We start from the raw sequence: 27651 nt of genomic DNA, 5'->3' as shown, positions 1-27651 counted from the left end.
AATTGCTTGAATGAATATTGCTGTGTTTTATTTCATCATAAAGATGAGGAATTCCTCTAGCTTCCCCTCAGAAGCCAAATGTTTCTTTTTGAAGGGGTTTTTCCTGGCAAAACTGTCTTAAGAAATAGATCTGTCTTAAGAAATAGGACCCAAGGCTTTCTGATATGTTGAGATCTATCTTGGTAGGAAGGGTGTGTGCAAAGTTTCTTGATGTTACAAAAGTCCTTGTTTCCTGGGGAAGTTGTGCATGCTGCATGTCCCCTGCCAAAGAAGAAGCATAACCAAATGCAAGGGGAGAGGCCTTGCACCCCTGCTTCTCCAGTGGCCTTCACTACCCTCTCCATACACATGGCACAGAGGGATTGCAGCTGCTTTTCCAGGTTGCAGGAGTAGCTGCAGAGGCTGAGATGGTGCATTCTCTCCCCTGGGGTATTCAACCTATATTATATTATGCTGTCTTCATGAGAGGTGGAGCAAATATCCTTTTGAGTCTGGAGAAGCATATCTCCATTAGCAAACATGCCTGGACCTATAGCCTCAGCCAATATAGTCCCAAAGTGTAGTGAGTTTGATAAATGCTCAAGTCAGAATCAGCTGTGGGCACTTTTGAACTGTGTGAAATGCAATAGGTAGGAGAACTGGTCAATCAAGAAAAATACAGTGCTGTGTATATTTTTAAATTTGTTTTATACTGACAAAACATACATAATTTTACCTTATGATCAAGCATGTTTTATTTGTCCTATTTTTAGATCATTCAGGACATAAAAGCCACATATTTGCCAGGTGAAAATTGCTGTTTTTCACTCTATGTAAGGGAAGCCATTTACTTTCAATCAAAACTTTTTTTTTGTTACAGTTGAGGAAAACAAGAGAAAATATCTTTAGGCTTTGTAAAAAAACAGCTTTTGAAAACAAAACAAACCAACAAGAAGAAAAAAAACCCACTGTCTTTTTTTAAAAAAATAATTAAACATTATTCAAGCATATCTGCAACACAGGCCCTGCAGTACTGAGGACCTGAAAATGAAACTTTAATAAAAATAAAAATAGATTTCATTTACTTTTATTGTCCAAGCTGACAGCAATGCAAATAGCAAACAAGCAGCATAAGCTGAGAAAAGTAAACAGTCTTTTAAAAATTCTTTCATTTTTATTACTCCAACTTGTTAGCAGGACAGGTAAAGGAGTTAGTTTGCTTACAAGAAATGATTTTTAATTCAGTCCTTTTCCCATTTTTTACATAATGCCCACTTATCTCACGCTTACAACCATAGGACTGTATCTGATTCCCAGGTGGCTGCACTGGGTCATAGAATTGAAAGGAAAAATATCTAAAGCTCATCCAATCCCCAGAATCACTGAACCTTTTTCTGTGATATCCATTCACTCTTTGAAGAGACATGCCAAATTCTGTCAGTGCACTGAGTGCTCATTTTTGATGAAACAAAGGGGCACTTTGTTGCACGGCAATAGTGACACAGAAATCATTCAGATAACACCACAGACCTTGACGCTTGACCAAAACAGGTTACCGACACCTCTCTTAACTGCAAAATAAAAATGCATTGTTGAAATCATCAAAAATAGATGGGCAGGTGCCTATTGGAGAGACTTTGAAAGTTACAGAATCTCTTTTAATCAGCATCATCAGCTGAATGACATTTCATGGGTCAGCAGCACAGACAAATTTCACCTTCTTCAGACCCAATATAATGCTGTTTTGCTCTTTTCAACAACTTCTCCTAATGATCTCTTGCACCCACCTTAGAAATGATGTCCTCAAAGGTAGCAGAGGGTACCCTACTGAAACCAGAGGTATTTTCAATGCCACTAACTTACAAAACAGGTGGAAACCCAAGCACTTGATTCCAAGCTTTCCAATATTATAAAGTGTAAATTACTAACCCTGTTAATTTGTGATATACAATTACTTAAATGGTCTGTCTCTGTCTAGTTGTCCTTTTTATGGCATGGATATAGGAGTGAATATATATTGTCGAGTAGCAAGCTCTAGAGCTAAGGTGAATACTGTTTGCAGTCTTAATACCTTAATGCAACTTTTTGGCACGTGCCAAACACAATTTGAGGCTTTTAGAAAAATTTTTGTAACAAAATAGCTGTGTGTTATCTTGTCTAGGCAAGCAGTTTGACACACAATTGATTGTCCTCAGAGTGCTGCACAAAGTTATATGGAGAAACCTTGTAATAACACCATTTATTAGAGACTGAAAGTTGGGGTCAAATCTGGTATTGGGTAAACCAATGTAAAGGCATGGCAAATCTACATGGCAAATCTACTCATTTAAATATAATTCTGGAAGGAGGAAGTGTGAGCAGGACTGAGTCAATACTCAGTGTAAGTTTCAAATGTATCCAAAGAAAACATGATACAATAATGTGTATATTAATCCCAGGTGTAGACCACTTTGGAAGTGACACTATAGAAAAGCTGAAGAGGTATTTTCATTCTAAGCCTCTTTTCAGGAATGTTTAACTTCCAAGAAATTTTCAAAAAGGTGACCAAAGAACCTAATGTCATAGACACGTGACCCAAATGTTGCCATAGCCAGAACTGATGTAGTGACTGCCATTTTTCAGTCTTCTTATGGAGGGGAGTGGCTTACACTGGTGTAGGGCTGCACATCATTTATCTGTTCCACATGTACACAGGTGTAAAGGCAGATTAAGCCAGTATATATATATTTATATGTTCATTGCCTAAATTTCGTTAGAAGTCTGTGACCATAAAATGTAATTTACAATCCAAAATGTGTTCTGTAAAATGCCATACATCTGTGTATGTGATCTATGTACATGCTACGTATGTGTACCATTATACATGCACTTGGGCATGTATGAAGATATTACTGATTATAGATTGAAATTCCTGAAATTTCCCTTCATCTAAAGGCATTGTTCTCCTTGGGAAAAATTACCTTTTGGCTCTTTTGAATGATATGATCATGAAAAGTTGCTTGAGTCCCTTGACTGTGTTTCACTCGTGTAAATAAGTTATTACAATATATAGTAATAGAAGGTACAGCACATACTCAAAAGGAATGAGTTTCTATGCTTTTAGAAGTCATAAATTTGCAACTCTGTTTTGTCAGTTGTAACATCTTATGATTGTAAACCTTTTGGTGTGGGAACTGAAGGAGCACATTCCTATAAGAGGCTATATACAGTATCAAGAGGAGAAAATGAATAAGGATATTGTCTTCTGGAACAGAACAATTTTGTTTCTGATATCATGCAGTACTTGGCATGGAAAGCAAGAAATGCAACCAATGTGTGTATTCAGTTTCTTGTATAACATGCTGAGCCCCACCTACACTGAGTTATACTGACAATCTTCATATTAATAATTTGCTTAGCAGCATATTGCAGCAGGCAGCACAGCTCAAATCCCAGGTAAATTGTAAATGTATACAAATACTTTACATAAAGTATATTTTCTCCTAATATTTTATGTTACATTTTAAGCCAGTGTTTTCAAATGTAGGTACCTAAAATAATCTTTACATACATCAATATCTTTCTGAAATATAATTACACATTATAAAAATGGAATTGGAAACTAAAATCTGAATAATTTTCCTTCAGATGCTCCCAAAATCAAATCCCTGTGTATTTTATCTTTAAGACCACAAAGCCTCTGGGTAGTTTGGTAGGTGAGGCATTAGAATAGCAAAGCCTATATAAATCCATTACACAGCAAGTGATCTAGATATGCAGGAGCTCTTGAAAAATGCATACATTTGGTACTGTGGAAAATAAGTATCATCTGCCATGGAATAGCCTGTATTTGCATTTGTGTATTTGTCACAGAGCAGAAAAGGTGGACAATTCCTATTTATTAATAATTTTAAATGCTTCAGCTGATGCTTTCATCCAAGGATCTCATTGCACTTAAACACAGAATAAAGAAGTAGGTTTCTTACCATTTATGGTGGGGAAGCTGAGGTCTTCCGAGGTTGGATTGGCTTGTTTAGAGTCACTCAGGAGGTCAGTGGCAGATGAGAACCCACAACTCCCAACAATGCTGGGCAGAACCTTAGCTGGTATTCTCACAGCTCCATACAACTGCATTCATTCTACCTCCTTTTTGGCTTCAGGAATGAATTTGACCCAAGTCAACAGGTAACAAATTCTCTGAAGACGTTCTGTTCCAAGACCATTTCAGAGCCTCTGCCTATACACTGTATTAATTGTGGCCCTACTGGCCATAATTATGGCCTGCAGCCTCCCTCATAGCCATACCTATGTGTCACAGGCCTTCCTCTACTGAGTTCTCTTCCCTTACCCTTGGGCTACAGCAAATGAGACAGCCAAGACATGCATACTATTGCTGCTTTCTGATTTTCCTGCATATCCTAAGGCTTCTTCTTATAACGGAGTTCTCTAATAGCTAGACAAGTATTGCATTACTATGCAGTACAGTCAGATTAAGGACGGTGGTTTAGACCAGTGTTGGATTTGTTGAATCCACAAGTTGTTGGCCTTAATTCTTAGCTGATTTACCAATATATTCAGGTAATGTTAATCAAATGGCTAAGACATTAAGGGCTTACCTACATGGGGGACTTAATACAGATTAAGGGAAAGTATGGTTTTAAAGTGGATTGGTTATTCTTGATCAACTTCCTGTGTGAATGCTCTCAATTTATTAGAAATTGGCTTGGAAATGGATTAAATTAAGTCAGAAGAGGGCACAATTAATTCAAAATAAGGTCATCCACATCGGGAGTGTAATGGCTCCAACTGCTGTGTAGCAGTAGCATCCTTTGCAGTTGAGTTGACCCTGCCTGTCACGCCTCCACTTATCCCACCTGCCACACCTTTGATGGATGTTATTCTGAAGTTTCATATCTCAGTTACCAGACTTGGTCCTACTGGTCCTAATCATGTCCTCCAGCCTCCCTCATAGTTTCACCCATGCCTCACAGGGCTTCCTTTACCAAATTTTCTCCCTCTACCTGCACTTCAGCCCACTGGGCTTTGGCCTTTGCAAGGCTGTTGCTAACTGCAATGTTTCCTGGGCCCCGGGTCCTGTCTGAACATCAGCCCACCCTTTGCCATCTTAACTTCAGTCCACTCTGTCCACCAGACCCCTTGTCCTAGCAGACCTCTTCCCTGGCTTCAACCCCTCATGCCATCGGACCCATGGTTCTCAGAAGGCTTTCCTGGGGCTTTGGCCCCTCAGCCCACCAGGTCCCTGACCCTTGCCGGCTCAGAGCATAGAGTGCCTCCCAGATACTCTCTGTGGTCTTCAGCTGCCTCTTTAGCCATTCCCAGGCTTCCAGTAATAAAGAAAACCTCCACCTAAAATCACTAGCTCTTCCAAATATATTTACTGCAGGAGAAACTTCCCTGTCAAAGCCAGTTTCCACTAGCTTCCTGAGTTCAAGGGCTGTGCGAAGCTTCAGTCTCTGATTCGATTCAGTGGAGATTCAGCCCAATTCAGGGGCTGAATTTCCAAATCTGAATCAAATCAGAGGGCCCTTTAATCTCTCCACATCAAATCGGAGCCCTCCGAATCGATTCAGAGAGGTTCAAAAAGATTCAGCAATTCAGATACAGACACAGCTTTAAATGTTTTTTCTACATACCTCAGGGTACCAGGTGGCTCATGAACACTGCAATGCTGGGGTGCACGGAGTGTCCCACAGAAGCTCAGGGGGATCCCCAGTGTGCTCAGCAGCAGACCCGGAAGTGGACCAGAAGCACTTCCCATCCACTTCTGGGTCCACCAGAGCGTGTGCTGGGGGTCCCCTGTGTCCTCCAGACTCGGTGACTGCATAGCCCCTGGGTTTGGGGGTGCACTTGGGGTCCCCCCGTGGCAGATCGCTGAGCGTGCTCCCCAATGGACCTGGAAGTGGACGGGAAGTTTGCCGCTGAGCACAGGGGAGGAGCCCCCACACCCCTGTGGAACTTGACGTCTGCCCCAGTATTGCAGCATTCACAAGTTGCACCCGGTACCTCAAGGTACATAGAAAAAAACATTTAAAGCTATGTCTATGTCTGAATCACTGATTCTCCGAATCAGCATTGAATCTTCAGATTCAGAGTCAGCCAAATCAAATCAGGGACATTGACCTGAATCAACAAATCAAATCACTGTCCCTGATTTGGGCCAAATGAAATCCGAATTGAATATAGCCTGTTTTGCACACCCCTACTGAATTCCTCAATCCCTCTTCAACTCTTTGGCCTGCACCACCCTTAAGACTACATAGCCCCTGGCCTTGAAGACAAGCCTATGTACAAGCTAGTTCCACCCCTGCCAGTCATCTAATCTTGCTATTAATCCTGTCACAGACCTATTTCCCTCCAGCCTACTGCCTAGCTAGTAGGGTAACAACCTTGCTCAGCTTTTCCTACTTAAATAGCCTCTGCCCTGTCTCTCCACTGATTCTTGTGACTTCTTTCTCCCTTCCCTGAGATACACTGCTGAGACTGTGGCTTTGCTCTCTGCTGCCTATGCAGGATGGGGCTTCTCTCTCTTTGCAGGGCCCAGGGCCAGGGTGCTCCCCCTGTCCTGGGGGCAGAATTTGTGTAGTCTGAGATCTTTCCCCTCTGGGCTACAAAAATCTGATTCTTAAAGGAACACTGTCTTCCTCCCTTGTTCTTCAGACTTGGAATAGTAACAGGGCTGGGATTCCTTGTTACCAGGAGTTAATCCCAGGAATACATATTTTGGAATAACTCTGTACATAGTCATCTGTATGGTCTCCTCATCGCATCAGTCTCTTCGTCTGCATGTAGTATCTGAAGAGATGTATGGAAAGGTGAGCAATAGCAGTATGATACTAGGCAGGGTCAGAGTAGCCCTTTAGTGGGCCCTAGGCAAACAAACTCATGGCCCCCTGGCTGATCAAGACCCCCCTCCCCAATCCATTGCTGCTGCATGCGAGAAGCGGGGCTCAGGGCTGTGGCTAGGGGTGGCCATGGTGAGAAAGCTGGTGGAGAAGAGGGGAAGGGAAAAGAAGGGAGGTGGTTCGGATCATTTGCGCTAGAGCGACAGAGGGAAGGACCAGCCTCCCATTGCTCAGGGCCCTAGGTATGTGCCTAGTTTGCCTATGCATTTATCCAACCCTGATATCAGGTAATCATAGGAAATGGGAGAAGTGTTCATCATGTCTGATAAACATCTCTTTTATACAGAGAGAGATATAGACATATATCTATAGATATACATGTATATCTATATTTTGATAATGATATACATGTATATCTAGATATAGATATATATCTAGATATCTATCTATAGCTTGATACAGATATATAATATTAGGAAAAACTTACAATGTTTATCACATGGGGATAGTTATACATTTGCAAAACATCACTCTTCTACGAACAGAAAGCAAGAGAATGGCTTGTTGTATATCATCTGTCTATATTTTCCATCAAACTTGAACTGGATTTCATGGAGGTCTGTACATTGATTAAATAGGATTGAATGCTATGTGCTGAGAGAAGCAAAACCAGTCCTAGTGAAAAGCAGAAATGAGACCCTGCCTTACTCCCACTGCAATTGTGCATGTCTCTTTTAACTTTCCACACAGTGGAAAGTTACAACTCCCTTGCTTCAGGCCTGAGCAGCAGTGAAACCACGCAGAATAGATTTCCCTGTTTTGATCTGTGACCTCTTCAGTCAGGAAGTAAGATCAATATATAAATAAGGTAATGAGTTCAGTGGAAATGGGCATGTCCAATGGAAACAACAATGGAAGCCTATGTTGCTATATGTTTCATTGTTTTCAGAAGAGCGAGTAAAGATTGCTCGGATTCACAGAGACAGGAAGGAGAAGTGGAATTTCTATACTCTGGGTGAAACCCATCCAAAGTCCGAGCCATAATCCCTGGTTCAAATAGGTATTTTGGAGGGCCAGATAACTTGCCTTTCACCAAATGATGTTCACTTAAAAAAAAGAGTTTCAAGGCAAGGACGTGCCTTGGCTCCTCCACAGAGACTCCCACCTCACAACTCAACCGTAGTGAAGAAGGTATGCTGCCTGGGAATAGACAGTCTTGCTGGGAATAGACAGTAACTTGCAGTACCCTTTCATGTGGCACAACAGCCTCCTTTATTAACAAGTGGCCAATTGCACTGGAGGCAACTTGGGCCTGGGGAGCCAAAACCATAGTTTGTTCTCCATCCACCACTCTTTTTAGTGAGATGCTCCAAGGAGGAAAAAACCTAGTCTGTGTGTCGATATGAGATGCTATGTTGCCACAGCGATGAGCCACATGGCTGTAGCTCATTGCTATGGTGATGTAGCATTGGCAGGCACGAACTGTGACACTGACACTACTGCACAGTAGCATGGGAAAAAATATGTTTGGCATCAGGATTGTGCTGTAGCACCAATTACGGTACAGTCATTTAGTACTTGCTTAAGCAAATACTAAATGACTTTACTGTGCGGTCCAGTGCACATGTAGACATGCCCACTGACAAGCAAAGTACTACTTTGTATTTGTGAAAGGCCATTATCTGGGCTGCACAAGAGGGTAAGCTTTGTATTTCCTTCCTATTCCTGTGTGTCTGAGAAAGGATCAGTGGCTATCTAGCCTTCAGAGCTGGCATAGTGATGCAGGTTATCTGCGTACAAAGCCACCCAATGTTTAGATTCATGACTGAACTGCCCTTCTGAAAGGGCGAGCTCACTGGAGGCTAAGAGTTAACTAGTATGGCAGAAGGGTGGGCAAGAACTCCACTGTCTGGCACCTTGGATCAAGAGTAAAAGATGGCAAACTGTTCCCATTCAATAATGCTGAAAGCTGGGTATTTGCATAGGGTGCCAGGAAACTCATTTAATGACATTCTGGCTTCAGACAAATTTTATCTAAAATTGAAAACCAAACAGGCAACTGTGCCTGGCTGCTTCTCGGCATCCATAAATATACTCTAACGATAGATTCTTTCATACATTTCCTGCAGAAGTGGATTAAGTTAAATAGTCTGCTCAGCTTGCCAGGGGCTTCATGGCCAAATTATGAATGTCTCTTGCTCTTACTTTATTTTTGAGGGATGTGATTCTTTTTCAAGACTAGTGAAAATGTTGTTTTATTAATAAACACTCTTTTCAAATACAGGGGGAGAAGTGTTTCCGGATATGTGAATTTTCAGATTACTGCTGCTGAGCAAAATGGTTATGGTTCCCTCTTATTGCCTCATAAATTAATAGCAGATAGGAGAAACTATGACTGAAAGAGACAGACATTTTATTAATGCCAGTCTAGTTTCTAATGGCTGATAGGCATTATAATACCAATGCATTTTTTTTCTAAAGAAACCATTCTTCAGCCTGCCAAGATGTTGAAAATTATTAAGTCCCACAGAAAAGCCAATTTCTTAAATCTTGCTTATGAAAAAATCATACAAAAGTGCAAAAAAATGCAAGTTTTTAAATTTAATTATGGAATCAATATAACTTGCCATAATCTGCTTATGCAACATGAAAAACAAATAAAATGAAGCAATCCACTGGTTAAAAACAATCTGTAAACAGCTTTCTGGAACTGAGTAACTTACTTTTTTTCCTGAAGCCCATGGCATTAAAACACTTTAATATTCTTTTGACACTGCTATAAGTGATAAAAGCAGCGTGATTTCACCAGGTCTTCAAAAGCAGCTGACACCCTCTCCTCCCTTTTTATCTACCTAATGATTTTTCCATTTTTAGCCAACAGAGTTAAGAACTATAGAAGACTTACAAAGATTTGTTAATATTTTTTATGTTTTGTCTACTTCCTGTGCAATGTTAACATAGCAAATGTAGTCCAAAGGGAGCTCCCATGCTGATGCCAAGCCTAGAGGAAGGGGTGTGACTGTGTGTATGTGTGTGTGTGTGTGTGTGTGTGTGTGTGTGTAAAATATGGTATAATTATAATATTAGTGTGCACTAAAACCCAAACCCTATCCTGAGGACTGTACACTTTCCAAGCCAGAGTCTACTTATTTATACCCAATCAGAACTTGTAGTAGAGATGATATCTTTTATTAGACCAAAAAAAATAAACACCCTTCACCAGGCATTGGAGAGAAGATTGTAAAAGTTCTCCTGGGTAGAAATGAAAGTTCATATTTTGTAGGATTTGAAAGAGGAGGCAATAGATGGAAAACTCCTCTGGACATAGCTGCTATGGAACTTCTCACCTCCTGTGAGGATCTGTGATGATGCAAATGACCTTGAAACAAAGGCAGGAGCAGGATGTCAGGTTTCAGGTGGTCACTGTTGCTTCCTGCTTGAGAAAATATGAAGATTTCATTTTAAATATTGGCTAAATTTTGATATCTTCCATGCGCCATGTATCCAGGTTGTAGCCGCATTGGTCTACAGGAAAAGGCAATCAGGACTTGTAGTAGAGATGATATCTTTTATTAGACCAACAAGATTTAAAAAAAAAAATTAATTGCAAGTTATTTACACCCTTTGAAGTCAGCAGAGCTACTTTGGATTTAACTATAATTGGAATTCTATCCTGATCCTGGACCCTCCAGAAAGTTACACAGCTGAGTGATTTTATTTATATGAGCAGTCTCAAATATTGGAAGACTGGTACTTTTTTAAGTAGTTTCACAAACACAAAATGGGGCACAACTGGCTAGGCTGCAGCATTATGGAATAGAACATGAAGGTTATAGCAGATTGAAACTGAGTGTGTTAACAGTCCTATCACTTATTCATTCATTGGCAGCCATAGGTCTTGGGAGACAATGGGGATTGCGCATTTAGTAGGTTAGCAGGTACCAATACAGCTTCTTGACTGGCTGTACAGTCTGATGGGTGACAAGCAGACCCTCTGGCAAATTGCAAATACAAACTTGGTTGAGCTTGCATTGGCATGCCGAGTGTTACACAAATTGCCAATTGTTCAAATCACAAGCGAGATCTTATGAGGGAGGATAGAGCAAGAAGCCACGTTTAAGCACACCCCCCATTCATACCCCAATTTCTGTTTTGCACTGGTATACGTTACCAGTCTTATCAGTACTCAGATCAACTCAGTGGCCAGCTAAGTTGATCACAAGTAGGAGCCGGGCTTCTGCCAGTCCGTATCATCAGACGAGCCAATGCTCCAAGATGACAAGACCCCAAATCAATGCGTCTCACCCCATCTTTTATAAACTTGTGAATTCACCCAGTCCTTGGGCTTTGCTGTGTTATAACTGTGTTCTTCTTTGAAGGTCAATTGCTGTTATCTCGCTGTTCTGGGGCAGAGTCTTCTTGTTTGGGTCTTTTATCTGTCTGCATTCTTTAGCCAATTGCCAGCTGTTGTTTTCCTTTTCCACAGACACGCTCTCACCCATTCTCTCACAGCATACAAATGTTGAACACTTATGTCAAGATACAGAACAATATAAAATGGAGTTTCTTAAGGCAATGCAAAATTCAAGAAAACACATAAGATTAAAAGCAATAGGCAAAATGTCTATTTGTATAACACAAGTACCATTTTGTCTCGCCTGTCTCTGACGCTTCTTTTGTAGATCACCATTGATCCTCTCCATCTCCAAGCAACATAGGCCCTGCGTCATGGTGGTTTTCTACTCACAGCAGTTTGAAGCTGTTGCTTCCCAGTGTTGGCCAACAATGCACAGCTGACAAAGGTTTTTCTTGCAGATAGCAACAAAATGGAGCTTGGTCCATATAAGATGATGTTTGCCAGTGGCCAGCTCACTATAGTGTATGTCCTTGGGATTTGGCCATTGCTCATACACTTTATGTGTTCTAACCAATGGAGGCATTTGTCTCAGAAATGCAAATTGGTTGTGTTGGCTCATTCCAGAACAGCAAAGTTGGAGATTTTGTCACACTGTGTTATACCCAGGATAAGGCAGCAACATTGAAGATAGAAACTGTTTAGTTTTCTTTCTTCTTGGCATTAGAAGTCCATGTTTTGCTGGCATACAATAAAGAGCTAAGTATGCAAGCGCTGTAGATGGACATCTTTGTCAACAGAGTGAGCGCTTTGTTTTTCCAAGCACTCTTTTGAAGGTTAGCCATGGTGTTGCTTGCCTTTCCAATGCGAGCATTAATTTTGGCTTCCAAGCCAAGATTTTGCAAGATGGTGTAGCTTAAGTAAGTGAATTTTTCAACCACTTCCAGGCTTTTATAATTTATTCTAACTTTGGGAGGGTAGCCAACTTGTTGACCCATGACTACTGTCTTCTTTAGGCTAATGGTCAGACTGAAATCATCACAAGCATGAGAAGGGCGATCTATGAGACTTTATAGTCTTGCTTGTGAATGACTAGCAATTGCTGTGTCATCAGCAAAGAGCATTTCACAGACGAGAACTTCTCAAGTTTTTGTTTTTGCTTTGAGTCAAGCAAGGTTAAAGAGTTTCCCATCAGATCTGGTCCAAAGGTTTACTCCTTCTGAACAGCCACTGAATGCATATTTGAGTAGGACAGTGAAGAAAATCCCCAAAAACATCAGACCTAGGATACAGCCCTGTTTGACACCATTCTTGATTTCAAATTCTTTCAAATGTGTACCATCAAACTGCACCATTCCACACATGCTGATGTGGAAAGACTTGATGATGCTCAAGTGCTTAGGTGGGCAGCCAGTCTTCTTCAGGATTTAGAACAAAGCATCCCTGCAAACCATTATGGAATAGAACATGAAGGTTATAGCAGATAGAAGCTTAATATGTCAAAAGTCCTATATTGTAGAACAAACAAACAAAACCAAACCCTAATAATATATTGGGATGTATTAACAGGAGTTACTACAATGGAGATGGAAATGCGCTCTGGATGAAAATCTTCTGAGGATCCTTCAGATAATCACTCCATAGTAGTTTACAGATAATTTTTTATGCCATTTTCAGGCCAACTGCTGTTGTTTAAGCCTCAGATGATCAAGGTCCAACTAAATCTATTTCATGACCCAAACAGATCATCGCAGTTCTCTGGACAATGCAGTCAACAAAAGCCCAGATGAAAACCAGGGGCCTATTTCTGGAACTAGACCTATGGTGTTAATGAAGTCCATAGCTTACTATCTGAGCATATCTACACGTGACACTATGTCACCGTAGCATATCACTATGGTGACATAGCATCCATGGGTGTCTACATGTGACCAGCAGTTACTTCGCCATAGTGGCACCCCCTCTCCCCCTCATTACAGCATGCCACTATGGTGAAGTAGCTACTAAAAATAACCATGCACTGCGTATGGTGCAGTACGGACAGTTACTGCACCATACTTTAATACTTTCAAAAGGAAGTGCATGGCATAGCAACAACATCACCACAGGGCAACATGCTGACAAATCCTCTGTCAAGAGTTTTCTCTTCTGGAAGGACATGCAAGAAGAGATGACTGACTTCACAACATGCTCTAAAGGAACTTTTTTTTTTGATAATTGAGGACAAGTCTTCAAAACCAAATTAGAAGAAAGAGTGAGAAAATGTTTTCTACTCCATCTGCACCCCCAGGACAAAACATGAAGCAAGCTGCTGAGCTTTGTAGAAGTAATCTGAGTCTTCTATTAAACACTTTGGGTGTCTATATCTATACATGAGCGTGGAGACTGCTCCAATGTGAAGCACGGCAACTACCACATTCAAGCAGCCTCCTGCATCTCATGTATCAACATCCCTGTGCTTGCTTAAAAGTGGTGATGGGGGTGCATGAGCTAAAGCTGGTTGAACAAGCATTAGTTCAAGTGCCCCCACCACCATTTTTAAGCATAGGGATGCTGATACAGGAGACAGGGTGGTGTTTTAGAGAGGCTGTTGGAGCTGCTTTAATTAAAGCACTGCTCCCCCACCCCCAGAGCATATGTAAAAGTGCCCTTTGGCGACATCTACATAAGATGCTTTACTGTGCAGCATATTAATTTGCTGTGCAGTAAAGCATCACCATCTACATGTGCATGACAGTTAGGGTGTAGTAGACTAAATTACTGCCCTGCCAGACAGTGCTGTCAGATTCAAGTGCTATCCAGCAGCGCAGTAAATTACTGTGCTTGAACACATGTGTAGACGGTGACATCACAATTAGTTTACTCCTGCTCAGATTGAGCCAGAGTATATTCAGTCATATTAATGACTTGTGTAGACATGCCCTATAGATATTATATTAGTTATTGTATTCAGATGCAGTAATAATGATCACTCTATCAAGTGAGTGATCTAAGGCACAGAGAAGTTTCATATTGCCCTTGACTTCTTGTTTATACCTGCAAGATGTGTCATTCTGTCTTGAGGTGAGAGATTTATTATGATAAATGTTTTACCCTGAGATGAAGAATATACCAAAATGAAATCTTAACTTGCATTTTTGTAACTTTGCAAAGTTAAATGAATATCTTTGCATTAACCTTATGGGCAGGCTGCTGCATCTGAAATATAAAAATGCTATGCTGTACAGTTTGGTTTTGGGGTTCTAGAGTAAAACTGTGAAAAGCACAAGAGAAGTGACACCACACAGGGTGTTCATCCTTCTCCCTCCTACCTAACCACAAACATGTTGTGGTTGGTGCTGCAACTGAAGGTTGCAATATGAACTGGGTATCATATTGCCCAGTTACTGTAAACAGAAGGAAAAAAATACAGTCATAAGCCCAGTAACAGATATTTCCTTCCCATCCAGTAAAGTACAAGAGGACGCATAAAGATAACTGTAATTGTAATCATGACTAGGGCTGAAACAAAGCACTACAGTGCAGTGCTTTGAATGAAAAACTAGTGTGCAGCTTTATGCTTTGTTAATTAGGAAGTGGAAGAGTATATACCAAGCAGGAGATACAGAGGGTGTGCTGTCAGGATCTTGGAGAGCAAAGTACTAGCAGTGCTGTGCCCTGTGTTATATAATAAAGACAAATTGAACATTATTCCTCTGTTGCAGTCTTTGTCACCCTTGTCTGCTCAAAGTGACAGCTTGCTGAGCGAGAGGAAAGAGATACTCACCTTCTAAATGAACATCTATGCAATTTTAACCACAGTGTATAGGAGGAAATGTAATTTTGAGGAGACTTTTTTTCCCTCCCTGTAGCTATATCTATGCCTGAAATATGTTGATTAGGTCAGGTTATTCCTTTTCTAGGCCCACTCCATTGATTACTTCTTGCCTGACATCAGCTTAAACTTCTTGCTCTTACCTTCAAGGTTCTGCTGAGTTCTGCTTCAGGCTTTGTTTTGAATTTCATGGTCTGTCATGTACCATGTACCTCCCTTCTGCCCTTTCCACAGCCAGTAATGGTGACCTTGCTGCCGCCCTGTGTGTCCTGTTCCCACTCCCATCTTCACATTTTCTCCTTTATGCTACTAATGCATGGTGTGGCTTTCATTACTACATCTTCATCCCTGTCTTCTGTAAAGGGTCACTTTTACACTAAGGTCCACACACAACAAAAATGAATGAAACATAAATAAATTGTTTTTCTTTAAAAATATCAAACTCCTTGCAGTCAGTTTTCTTTTTTATGAACTCTTTTGTGTGCTTTTACTTCAGTGTTATCCCTTGAAGTGTGCTACTGTTTTTCTTTCTTGGCATCCATCTCCATTTATTCTCTCATGTTTGTTGGCTACAGGTACCCACTGCTACCATAAGTCTTATAAATCACACTCTGTAAATGAGTCCTGTCAAGGATTTTGTTTAATAAGTGTAGGGAAGCAGGATTTTATGACTGCTAGGAGATGGTGAGCTCACTGTTATTCCCACTGGTATCTTTGGATTACTATATATGAGAGTAAAGGTTTTCTTACCTCTATATAGTATTATTGCTTTTTAAGAAAGGACTTTCTTTCTCTAATCTCTCATTTATTAATCTCTAATAAAGAGGTTAATTTTGACACGCTACAACTGAAGGGTCTTTGTCCTCCACCCTCACCTTGTAACATAGTCCAAATGAAACATTTCCCTTATGTTAGAAAAAAACAACTTTTTAGGTTGAATATCATGTTATGGCAGGGCCAATAACAGAGTGTCCCTCCCTGCTATGGGTCCTCCCTCCCCCAGAAGAAATAAGGCAGAAAAAACTGCTAGTGGTAAATGACCCTATGCTTTAAGGAAATAAGATCTGAATGTTGCAGGTAGGTTTCATCTCAATAAAGCATCACTGCAAAACCTGTGATCTCACCCTCCTTGTGGTCCTATATTAGTCCAGCCATGTTGAATCCCAACAGATGGATTTAGTGGTTTCTAGTTTGGCTCCCAGATTAACTAATTGGTAGCCCATGATGTGCTACCAAGGTCATACTTTAATTCAGGGGTTGGCAAAATGCAGCCTGCGGGCCAGATATGGCCTACCAAGCCATTCTATCTGGCCTGCGGGGTCCCTAAAAAATTTAGAAAATCAATACTTATCTGCCCCAGGTGCCTGTAATGCAACCCTCAGTGGCTTGCCAAAACTCAGTAAGTGGCCCTCTGCCTAAAATAATTGCCCGCCCATGTCAAATTTCCACAAATTACTCTGGTCAGACTTTGCATTATCAAATATAGCTTCCTATATAATATCAGAGTCCTCACTTGGAGGGAGAGGACAGCTTCATTGTAAAGAGATGCAAGAGAGAGAAATATTTAATTTTGGGTTAGATTTTGGCTTTTTAACCACAGTTCTGCTCAAGGTGTGTTATAGAGCTACCCCCACTCCCTTAGGATCTTCAGAGATACCTTAGCTCCCCAAACAGCACAGTTTTTCAATGGTGGTCCTTCCTCACAGTGAAAGTGAAATATGGTCTCAGCACAGAATCATTTGTTCTTCTGGTGCACCAGCCTTTCCTTTGTATTTAGTGCAGGGAAGGTGCTAAGACTATATTCTTGCTTTTTCCAGGGCTGGAGCACCAGTGAACAATCCCTGACTTGTCCAGCATGCAGAAAATGAACTCTGTTCAACTATGCAAAGGGAGAAGAGTGAAATGAGGAACTATTTTAGCCTTAGTAAATATTTAGCTATTTGGACTTCTGATCTGGCAAGCTCTCTGTGTGCAGAACCTCCCTGACTTCAGAGGAAGTTCTGTACTGAATCAGGCCAGGTGGCACTCCAACAAACTGATGCCACTACAGAATTTACCCTTCAACTTGTGTTGGTATCTGCTTGTGAGCAGGCTGTCCAGATATAACAGTTAAATCAGATATGGGCATATATTGCTGTAGGTATGGAAAGTGACAAAATAGTGATTACAGTACTGTTTTAATTATGGGAATATTTTTCTTTTTTCCCCTTTTGGTTTCACTTTTAGAGATCCAGTTCTATGCATACAGGGACAGAAATAAATCACAGAAACTCCTTTGCCCAGAAATACAAAACAAATATGGCTATGTAAAATTCGGGCTTTTCCATTTGTTGCCCTACTGTTAGCTTCATAAGTGGCACTTTGAATAACAATAGAAATAGACCCCCACTCCTCTCCCTCCCCAAGAAATGTCATCAGCCATGGGCACCCTCCCAAGAAACAGACTGTCTGAGGGTTCATGTCAACATAGCCAGAGAGATCGCTTTCTCACACCAGATACTGTGCCTTACCTTGACCTGTTGTTACAATGATCTCTTTCTTGTGGTTACTTGCAGGGTGCGTGCTTGTTACATCAGTAATTGAACAGCTTGCTCAGTTACATAACTCGACAGCAAAAGCAGCTTTGGAGAGACTATGCAACTACATACCTGGTAAATCCCAAATAATATACCTTATGTTATGCTGGTACCACTGTATTTCACTGTTAATTAAAAAATTCACACTCGAGTCTTAAAATGATTAACTGCACTAGCACATCATCTAAGATTAATGCAACTGAAGACAATCAGATGTGAAATTCTGCTCCCACTAAAGTTACTGGCATAAAGCTATTGATTTCAAAGGAGGCAAGATTTCATCCCAAAGGTATATGGGAATTGAAGTGAGTTGTATTATGCCTGCGTACAAATAGACATACTCCTCCATGCTTCTGTACATTGTATGTTTGGTGGTATTTTATGTATAGTCTGTTTTACTTGTATACTCAGTCACTTTTCCCCTGTATTTGTTTGGGTCTTTACACAGCAACTGGGAAGACAAAAATATTTTCAGATATAAGATAATGTTTTGTAAAATTACAAAGACTGGCAGAGAGAGTGAATATCAGGTGTAAGACACTTAAGACTCATCGGCACAGGGGAGGAATGGCAAAATCCATTAAAATGTGAATTTAAAGTGCAGTGGTGTGGAATACCTAAGTCCTTGGTGGTTCTTTTCTTCTCCACTAAGGGCATGTCTACAAAGCTTGCCAGGCAGTGTCATGCTCAAACATGTTGCACTAATCTGCATATGTTAAATCCCAAACCAGAAGCAGTATAGCCACCTTTATGAAATGCTTCTGAGTCACTCCGCTTCTGTGTAAGGCATTGCTTCTGTGTAAACACCAAGGTCAGTGGCAAAATGATTAATGGCATCTTTATTGCAAATTTATACCTTGGAAATCAGCCAGAACTTCCATCTCTGTGGCCATGAAAACTATACAAGTATATCTGCAAGAGTTTTATCACAGCAGAAAGAAGACTGCTAAAGGGTTACATTTATCTGGTGCTGAATCATTTGAAGTATACTAAGTTTTTTCTGGCTTCCCAAGTTTTCTTTTGTTGCTTTATACACTTATTTGGGTTTAAGGTCAATTTCTGTTCCTGAATATTCCAAGTCCATTCATGCACCTCTCTGCCTGAAAATAGACATTTCTTCTCTTTTCACTAGCAAGCTTTTCATTCCACAACACACTTCTGTGTGTGCTGATCCTTTTGTATCCATATGCATACAGCTGAGCAAGAGAGGTGCCTGAATACTAATATCAGCTGGCTCTCAGGGCAATAGCTGTAAATATTGGCTGTGGATATATTGCCTGAAATCAAAGGCTGAATGTAATATGTGCAATCCAGGGAGATTTAATTTCCTTGCTCTTCCCTCAGGAGACAGTCATTATTTGTTTTGAATATCCCATTGGATATATATGCACATTAAGTTTCTTATGCTCAGAAGAAATTGTGTCCATAGAAATGTCTCCCTTGCTGACTTGTTAAATGGCTACTTTCTAGAGAAGATGACAGTGCAAGCCACCCCCCTTCTTACTATTAAAAAGATTGAGGCAGTCTGTTGGCTGTCCTTGGGCAAGGAACATTTTATAACAAGCTGGCTTGTCTTCTCTTCAGGAGATCAGAGTAAGCAGTCTACTCTCTTCCACTATGGGAGATATTGGGGAAGCTAGCCACCTTCTCTTACAGGATCCTTGAGCCACCTGCCATGTTGGCAAGTCTTACCAAGGGCATTTTAATCAGGGATAATATCAGACATGGCACTATTGCCATTCAGTGCATGTTCCCTTTCAAGAGGATAATAGCACAATTTAATTCTAGTCAGGAGACCAGTTTTTAACCAGGAGATTGATTGTAAAAATCCAAGAGAGAGAAACTGTGGCAAAGGAATTAAAGAAATAGGATTAATGACTTGTTTTGAAATAAAATATTTGATGTGGGATAAGATGGATGAGCTACAGCAATTGCTGCAGCCCTCTGCAGCCCAGTATAATTAAGATTTTGTTGGGCAAGGTACTTACTTATGCATTTACTCTTGTGTCATTCCTTTTTTTGGGGTCTGGTTCTTTCCGTTTCGCCTTGAGTTTCCAAGGGTTCAACGAAACAGTGTTTTGTCTCAAATTTCATTTAGAATCGAAACAGCTGTTCCATTCTGTTGAAACAGAAAGGTTGTTTCGATGCTGTTTAGAGTTTCGCTGGGGATGGGAAGTCAGCCCAGCTGGGCTGACTTCCCATCCCCAGCACTAGATCCTGCCGGGGGCAGGATGCAGCCCAACTGAGCTGCTTCCCAGTCCGCTGCGCTACATCCTCGGTGTGATGTAGCTCAGGGGACAAGGAAGCAGCCCAGCTAGGCTGCCTCCCATCCCCAGCGAGATGTAGCATGGGGGATGGGAAAGCAGCCCTCCTGGGCTTCCTCACCCTCCCCGCCAAATCGAGCTGGGGACAGGAAGTCAGCCCAGCTGGACTGACTTCCTATCCCAAATGATGGTCAAAATATTTCAACCAGCCTCATTTTGTTTTGAGGCTATTTCAGTGGCCTTTGTTTCATTCTGATTTTGCTGTTTCAACCTCAAAATTGGTCAAAACAGTGTTGGAACGAAACGGCCAGCAAAATTTCACACAGCTCTACTATCCAGTAGCCCGGCTTCTTCAGTAGGCAGGGGTGGAGAGTGCCTTGCACCAGTCCATTCTGTAGTTTGATGGTTAGGGCAGTCTCCTGGGAAGTGGGAGATGTGGGTCTGAATCATCTCAGGTTGTGGAGGCCTTGGACTGACGTTTCCCTCGTTTCTAGGATGACTACTATGAAGTGCTTGGCAACTGTGAAAATAATTTCCCAGGCTTCCCCATGCCCTCATTATTTTCCTACCTTCATAAGGGGTCTGGGGGTCAACAAATCCAGCCTTTCGAGCTGGAGGGTTTTGTTTGTCCTCACACTCATTGGGGCCAGGCTGCAAAGAGCTGCACTGTGGCTGGACAATTTTGAGTTGTGACCATACCACTACTACTTCTTCCTGCCCTCTCCCCTCCTGGCTCTGGTTTAACGTGGTCTGGGTGACTTTGCCTATGCCTGCACTGGAGCTAGGGAACTTCTCCTTATTTCCCGTCCCCACCCTGTGGCTGCAGCATGAGTGCAGCTTCCAGCTAGTGGGGAGCTGTGCTAGGGCTGAGCAGCCTCCAGCTGTGCCCACGCTGCAGCCAAGGGTGGAGAAGAGGAGGAATGGGGAGAAGCAGTGGCAGCATAAATGCAGTTTCTAGTTGCATTTATGCTGCCGCTGGCTGGAAGCTGCACCTGTGCCACAGCCTGGGAGTTTGCAGGGTTGAGGGAGGTGAAGAGAAGCATCAGCTTGGGCACAGCTTCCAGCTCCCTAGTTGCTTTGCTCCAACATAGGCATAGGGAAGCCCTCTGCTTCTGATATGCTGCTAAAGCTGCTGAGCCTGCACTGGACTGGAGCTGGGTTGCTCCAGCTTGCTGCTTGTAAAAGTCTATCAGACCCTTGTCTAGGTGTTCTTGATCATGAGTGAAGGGCAGCACCCAAATTCCACTAAGGAGTGGGATCTTGGGCTTAGCATTGTCTTATTGGCTTTTTCTAAAAACCTCTCAGCTGTCTAAATTGCCATTTGGAAGCACCTAACTCTCCCCTTTCACTTTATGCAAAGCATGGGTGACTAAATCTGGGAGATATGCAAGACTTCCCATTAGTGTGTAGGCATCCTAGGAGCCTAAACCTGTCTATCTGGATCATCCTAGGACCAAGTACCTAATTTTCAGGCATTATAAAGGTAAGTGGAGGTGCTTAGGTGGCCAGTCTCTCACTACTCAGTTGTCTAATCTACAGATGCTAAACTAGAGGTCCACTGAGTTTGCAATGCCATATTTAAGGGAAAACTAGCTGAAGACAAGGACAGGGTACTAGGACTATATGCTTCTTTGTTCTTGTTTCTATATATTGCTGTTTCTACCACACAAACAACTGTGTAAATGAACCTAAATTTTAACGTCTAGCTATGACTCATGATTTACTGCTTATTAATATGCAAAAAACAGACACTCAGTTGACAGCTGTAAGATGTAGGAGACTGATTTAAAGTAAAGCTCCAATTCAGCAGTCTAAATCTAATTTTTTACCATATGCTTACCTTTCACTAAAGTAACTTCCCTGGGAGTTATGCACATGTTTAATAAGTATACTTCCAACAGAAAAAGACTTAATACAATGCTTAAGTGTGTTGCTGAATCCAGTTTGCAATCATCATGGGGGGACGGAGGGGGGGGACGTGTTTAGCTTTCCTTCCTAGGAACTGCAAGAATGAAGCTTACTGTTATTTTGCAACTGCGTTCAAATTCAAGACTCCCTCTCAGAAGTGCACTTCTCTTTCCTCAATGCTAATAAAATAGCCCAAGTGCCATTCTTTTTCAGTAGCATATTAAAAAAAAATCATTAGCAATGTATATCATACAATATACTTTGACATGTAGTATGATTCATTTAGTTGAAAAGAATGAGACTTGCCATCCAGAAAAGCCATGTTCCTTAAAGGAACGTAACAAATATTGTTAAAGTATAATTATTCCTGCTCATTTTTTTAAACCTGCGTAAACACTTGAAGACACTAACATAATTCTGGCCAAAATACGAATACATGCATGCCTTTCTATATATTGATATATCTGTTTTTGCATGCTTCTTTTTTTTGGCTTACAATATAAGATAGCAAAGACTTGGCCCTTAAGTTGCTTAGAAGATATTCTTAGCAAGTGTCCATTCATATTATGCACCATTCATATTCAAAGCACTTAACAAACATTAACTAAATGCAACATGTCTGGGTGGCTTGACTAACGATACAGGGTGTAATTGTCAAACCCTAGTTAGAAAGATATGTTTACTCATGCCTGGTTTTGTGCTCAGTCTAGTAACTGACCACATGCCTTTCTCAAGAATTGCATGGTATTTCTCTTGATAAATCAAATTCTGCTGTATTTCTTATGCTCACATACTTCAACATGTGTGTTTTCCAGAAAAACTTCACTTTCAGGATATCTGTTATTTGGTTGCTGAAATTTATGGACCAGAACTAGTTAAACTGTAAGTATTAAGATACCACCTAAAGGACTTTTCTTTTAAATTGTGCTGATATATTTTCAGTGCAGTGTTTTCATTCGTCAAGTCCCATTAGTATTACAATACACTTTTTTTCCCCACATCTGGTATACTAGAGAGATACTAGATTAAGTAGTCCAGCCACCCTTGCTGGCTATAAGTGAATGAATACTTTGCTACTGCACAATGCATAACTACTACAGTATGTAGTTCTACAGTGTATTTCTATTTCTAAAATTAGATCTCAAATTAGGTCCACCTGACTTAATTATATTTTTAAATTCATCCCATTTGGCTTGGGAGTAATTTCCTGAATAAAATTAGCAGTGGGTGAGTGAGAGATTTTTCTAAAGGGTCACAATATTTTAATTTCTTGTCCCATGATTTCCACTTTTACCTTAATGACATTTTTCACTGTCAATTCTTCACTTGTACCTAGCCCTGACCTTGATTGGAGCACTTGGGAGCCCTTCTAAGCAATGTAAATTACTTTAAAAATAGAATTAGGTCATTTTATTCCTCTCAGAAAGTTCTCAGATTAATTAACTGAGTTCTTGCTGTACTTTCTACTTCCTTAGGGCTTTTTAATCTAGCCTAGGGACTATAAACTGCTTACAAAACTAAGATGCACAATAATCAAACATTTTGATTTAATTCTTCCTAAGTCTAGAGATGTGCCTTATTAAAAATAAGTAAAAAAGTAAAGAAAACTAGTCTTGATACTCATGTCTTATTAGAGGTGAAAAAAGATTCCTGATTATTTTGTTAAATCAGACTTGAATATTTGTCAAAGACTTGCCAAATTGAATTAGTGTTATTGGTATTATTGATTAAAAACTAGTACAGTTCTAACTTATTTGCAGGTTCTTGTTGTTGTTCATTCTTTGAATTTGAAGATGATCATGACATCACTGCTTAGTTTGGTTTTTGTGAGCATGTGAGTGACTGATCAGGCTAATTTGGGCATTTTTACACCTGCTCTGGGAGGGGGAGGGGGGGGTGCACTTTAATTAGAGTAGTTCTAATTAAAGTTCCAGCTCCAGTGTCTCATGTATCAGCAGCCCCGAGTTTAAAAATGGCAGTGGAGGCATTTTATCTAAAGCTTGTTGAATGAGCTTTACTTAAAGCACCCCCACCAGGATTTTTAAGTGCAGAGCTGCTGATACACGAGACTGTGGAGTCTGCTGGAGCATGGTAATTGCTAGGGGTGTGCAAAACGGACTATATTCGATTTGGATTCAGATTCAACCCAAATCAGGGACAGTGATTTGATTTGCTGATTTGGATCATTGTCCCTGATTCAATTCAGCCGAATCCAAATCTGAAGATTCAATGCTGATTCAGAGAATCAGCAATTCGGCCATAGACACAGGTTCTGTTTTTTTCTACGTACCTTGAGGTACCAGGTGAGACTCGTGAATGCTGCAATGCACACAGGGGTGCACCCGCCCCCACCCCCGAATGTTCATGGGTGAACCTGGAAGTGGACCAGAAGTGCTTCTGCTCCACTTCCAGATTTGCCACCAAGCAGACGCTGCCCCCAACTCGGCGACTGGCCACAAGGGGACCCCAGGTGCCACACCCAGGAGGCACCAGTCACCAAGCAGGAAGGGTACAGGGACGCCCTCAGCATGCTCCCCAGCGGACTCAGAAGTGGACCAGAACTGCTTCTGGTCCACTTCTGGGTCTGCCGCTGAGCATGCGAAGGACTCCTGTTGTGGGACACTCCATCTGCCCCATCATTGCAGCATTCACGAGCTGCCTGCTACCTTAAGGTATATAGGGAAAACATTTAAAGCCGTGTCTATGTCCAAATCACTGAATCACTCCAAATTGATTCGGAGGGTTCTGATTCACTTTGGAGAGATTAAAGAGTCTCCTGATTCAATTCAGATTCAGAGATTCTGCCACCGAGGCAGGCCGAATCTCCGCCAGATCAAATCCGGGACTGAAGCTTTGCACAGCCTTTACAATTACCATGCTCCAGCAGACTCAGTTAATCAAGCCTGCTCTGATGAACTGTAGTTACAGTGCATCAGAGCAGCCTCGCTGCTGATGTATAGGCAGCTTTTGTGCTTTGAACTATCTATGGCACACTGAGCAAGAGATGCCACTTTGGGTTGCTTGATCAACAGCGGACATTCTGTGGTTGTGAGATTTATGCTGTTTGAGCTTCTGCTTTGCCTCAGCAGTTCTTCTCCAGTCATGGACTGTAGCTACAGTATGGATGAGACTTCACCAGGTGGAATGATCATGAGCAAGATCTTATCAAGATTTTGGGTCAATGCTGAAATGTTTCAAGCATGATTTGAGGCAGTCCTTGAAATGTTTCTTCTGGCCTCCCTGAGAGCGTTTTCACTCCTTTAGCTCTCTGTAAAAGATCTTCTTTGGTAGTTGCTCAGTTGACATCCTGGTGACATGGCCGGCCCCTCTCATCTGTGATTTCATCAACAGAGTGTGGATGCTTGGAATGCCTGCCCATGTGAGAACCTCAGTTTCTGGGACCTTGTTTTGCCATCTTTTCCTCATCAGTTTCCTCAGACAGCCCATGTCAAAGTGCTTCAGCTTCATAGCATGGTATCTGTACACCGTCCAGGTTTCACATGCATACATCAGGGTTGGCAACACGGAGGCTTTGTAGACCTTCAGTTCTGTTTGTTAGCTGATGCCTCTTCACTCCCACACATTTATACATGGTCTGCCAGAGGCCACACTTACTTCGGAAATTCTGGCATTGGCTTCTTCATCGATTTCAGCTGCATGTGACTGTGCACTGCTGAGAAAGATGAACTTGTCCTCTGGATGGCTTGGCAGTGGACAAACCAATGACGGGTTTGGTCATTCACTGTGATGCTCTATTTAAGGCTTTCCTGGGGCAGGTTCATGCATCACTTCTGTCTTCTTAGTATTGATTATGAAACCAAACTTGTCACAAGCTGAAGAGAAATGATCCATGGTCCGCTGCATGTCAGATTCAGACTTGGCATTCAGGGAACAGCAAAGAGAAGATCATGAACAGTCACTTCCTGTAACTTTGTTTTTGCCTATAATCTCCTCAAATTAAAGAACTTGCCATCATTCTGGTATTTTATGTCAATCCCAGTGTCACAGTCACAAAAGCATGGCAGAGAACATTATACTGAAGAAGGATGAGGTCACACAACACTGCTTGACTCCATTGGTGACTGGGAATGGTTAAGAGGATTCACTGTCTTCCACAACATGAGTGAGCATGCCAGCGTGGAATTGTCTAGCTGTTGCAATGAATTTCTCCAGGCAACCGAATTTTGCAATGATCTTCCAAAGGCCCTCTTGACTGATTGCTTCAAATACTTTTATCGGGTCAATGAAAGTCATGTACAGGTTGGAATTCTGTTCCTGGCATTTCTCCTGAAGTTGAGGAGCTGCAAACACCATGTCAGTCGTTCTGTGTCCTTTCCTTAAGCCGCACTGACTCTCAGACAGCAGACCTTGTTCAATGTGTTGCACAAGGTGATTCAGCAGAATTCTAGCAAAGATTTTGCAGGCTATTGACAGCAAGGAGATGCCATGCAGGATTGTCTATTGCCTTTCCACTTGTGCAAGTGGATGATGGTTGCATCCTTGTACTTGTGAGCTATAGTTCCTTGAATCCACATTGACTGGAAGAGTTCAGTCAGTTTCAGAGCCATGTAGGAACCTCCAACCTTGTAGACCTCTGCTAGTATAGCATTTTCTCCAGGTGCTTTGCCATTTGACAGCAGGTTAATTGCTTCCACAGTCTCAGTCAGCAAGAGATATATTAATATCTACCTGGGGCAGTCAATCAATTGCCTCTTCACTAATAAATGATTGTTGATTGAGGATGTTGACAGCTTCTGCCCATCTTTGCAGTATCCTTCATTTGTCAAAGAGCAGTGTGGTGCCATCAGCACTCAATATTGGAGATGTTCCTGATGAACATGGCCTGTAGATTGTCCTCAGGACATCATAGAAGTCCTTCATATCATTCCTGTCTGTGTAGGATTGAATCTCATCCGCCTGTTTGCTCAGCCATGAGTTTTGCATCTCTCTGAGTTTGCATTAGACAGTCCTCTTGACATTGTTGAAGGCTGCCTTCTTAGATGTTGAAGTGCTGTCTTCTAAGCAGGCTTTATGGAGCCAATGTTTCTCATTTAATAGTCTCCCTATGTCAGTATCACTACAGATTCACTAAATCAATCTTAATGTTTACGTGTGGTAGAACAGAGAGTATTAGATGTAGCTGAGTACACAGTGTCTCTGAAGGATGTCCTATTTTTCAGGTGTTACTAGTTAGCTGTGCAGTTAGTCAACAAATTCCTGTTTCATATTCTCCTGTTTCAATTTGGAGACATTGAGACTTTTGGGTGCTTTTTTGCCTTATGGTCATCTACTGGCATATAACTGGATATTCCACTTGAAGACTATATGCCTGTGGTCAGTCCAGTATTCTGCAGTTCTCATGGCCTTTGTCACTTTGACCTCCTGTCTGTCTCTTCTCCTGAGGATGATGTAAACAATGAGATGCCAGTGCATGGTGCATGGGTGCATCTAATAAGTCTTGTTGTAGTTTGGCAGGCAGAAGACTGTGATGGTGATTAGGAGGTTGTGTTCAGTACATTTCCTCAACAGAAAATGCCTGTTGCTGTTGCATTTCCCAAGGCTATTTTTTCCAGTGATGCCTGGCCATGCCTGATGACCTGGGCCAATTGTAGCATTAAAGTCACCAAGGATGATGGCTTACCTGCCTTAGGCATTTCTGCAATAAGAGACTCTTTGTAAAATGTGTCCTTAATCACATCTAGGTTGGTCATGGCAGGTGCATAAGGGAAGATGACAGTTGCACATCTTTGCCCAAACAGTGGGAGTCTCATTAGCATGAGTCTGTCATTTACGCCTTTTGGGAGATTTGTAAGCTTGCTGATTAGCTATGTTTTGACAGCAAACCCAACACCAGCTTCATGTCACTCCTCTTTACTATGGTCACTCCAGAAGAATGCGTAGCCAGCTCTTCTTT

General features: G+C 41.5%; 1 protein-coding gene across 2 annotated transcripts in view; it reads left to right on the top strand.

Annotated features, from left to right (window-relative positions):
• Nucleotides 1–27651, top strand: part of AOAH (acyloxyacyl hydrolase) — a 158505-nt gene that overhangs the window by 902 nt on the left and 129952 nt on the right. For both annotated transcript variants that reach the window (XM_019538687.1, XM_019538695.1), the window contains exons 3-4: nt 17545–17640; nt 22553–22619. In XM_019538687.1, coding sequence (XP_019394232.1) covers nt 17545–17640; nt 22553–22619 — 163 coding nt within the window. The remainder of the gene's footprint in view (nt 1–17544; nt 17641–22552; nt 22620–27651) is intronic.

This window comes from Crocodylus porosus, unplaced genomic scaffold (assembly GCF_001723895.1).
Source record: "Crocodylus porosus isolate Cpor-Errol unplaced genomic scaffold, CroPor_comp1, whole genome shotgun sequence".
In the NCBI taxonomy this organism is placed as follows: domain Eukaryota; kingdom Metazoa; phylum Chordata; order Crocodylia; family Crocodylidae; genus Crocodylus; species Crocodylus porosus.
This window is presented reverse-complemented; position numbering and strand designations above follow the sequence as displayed.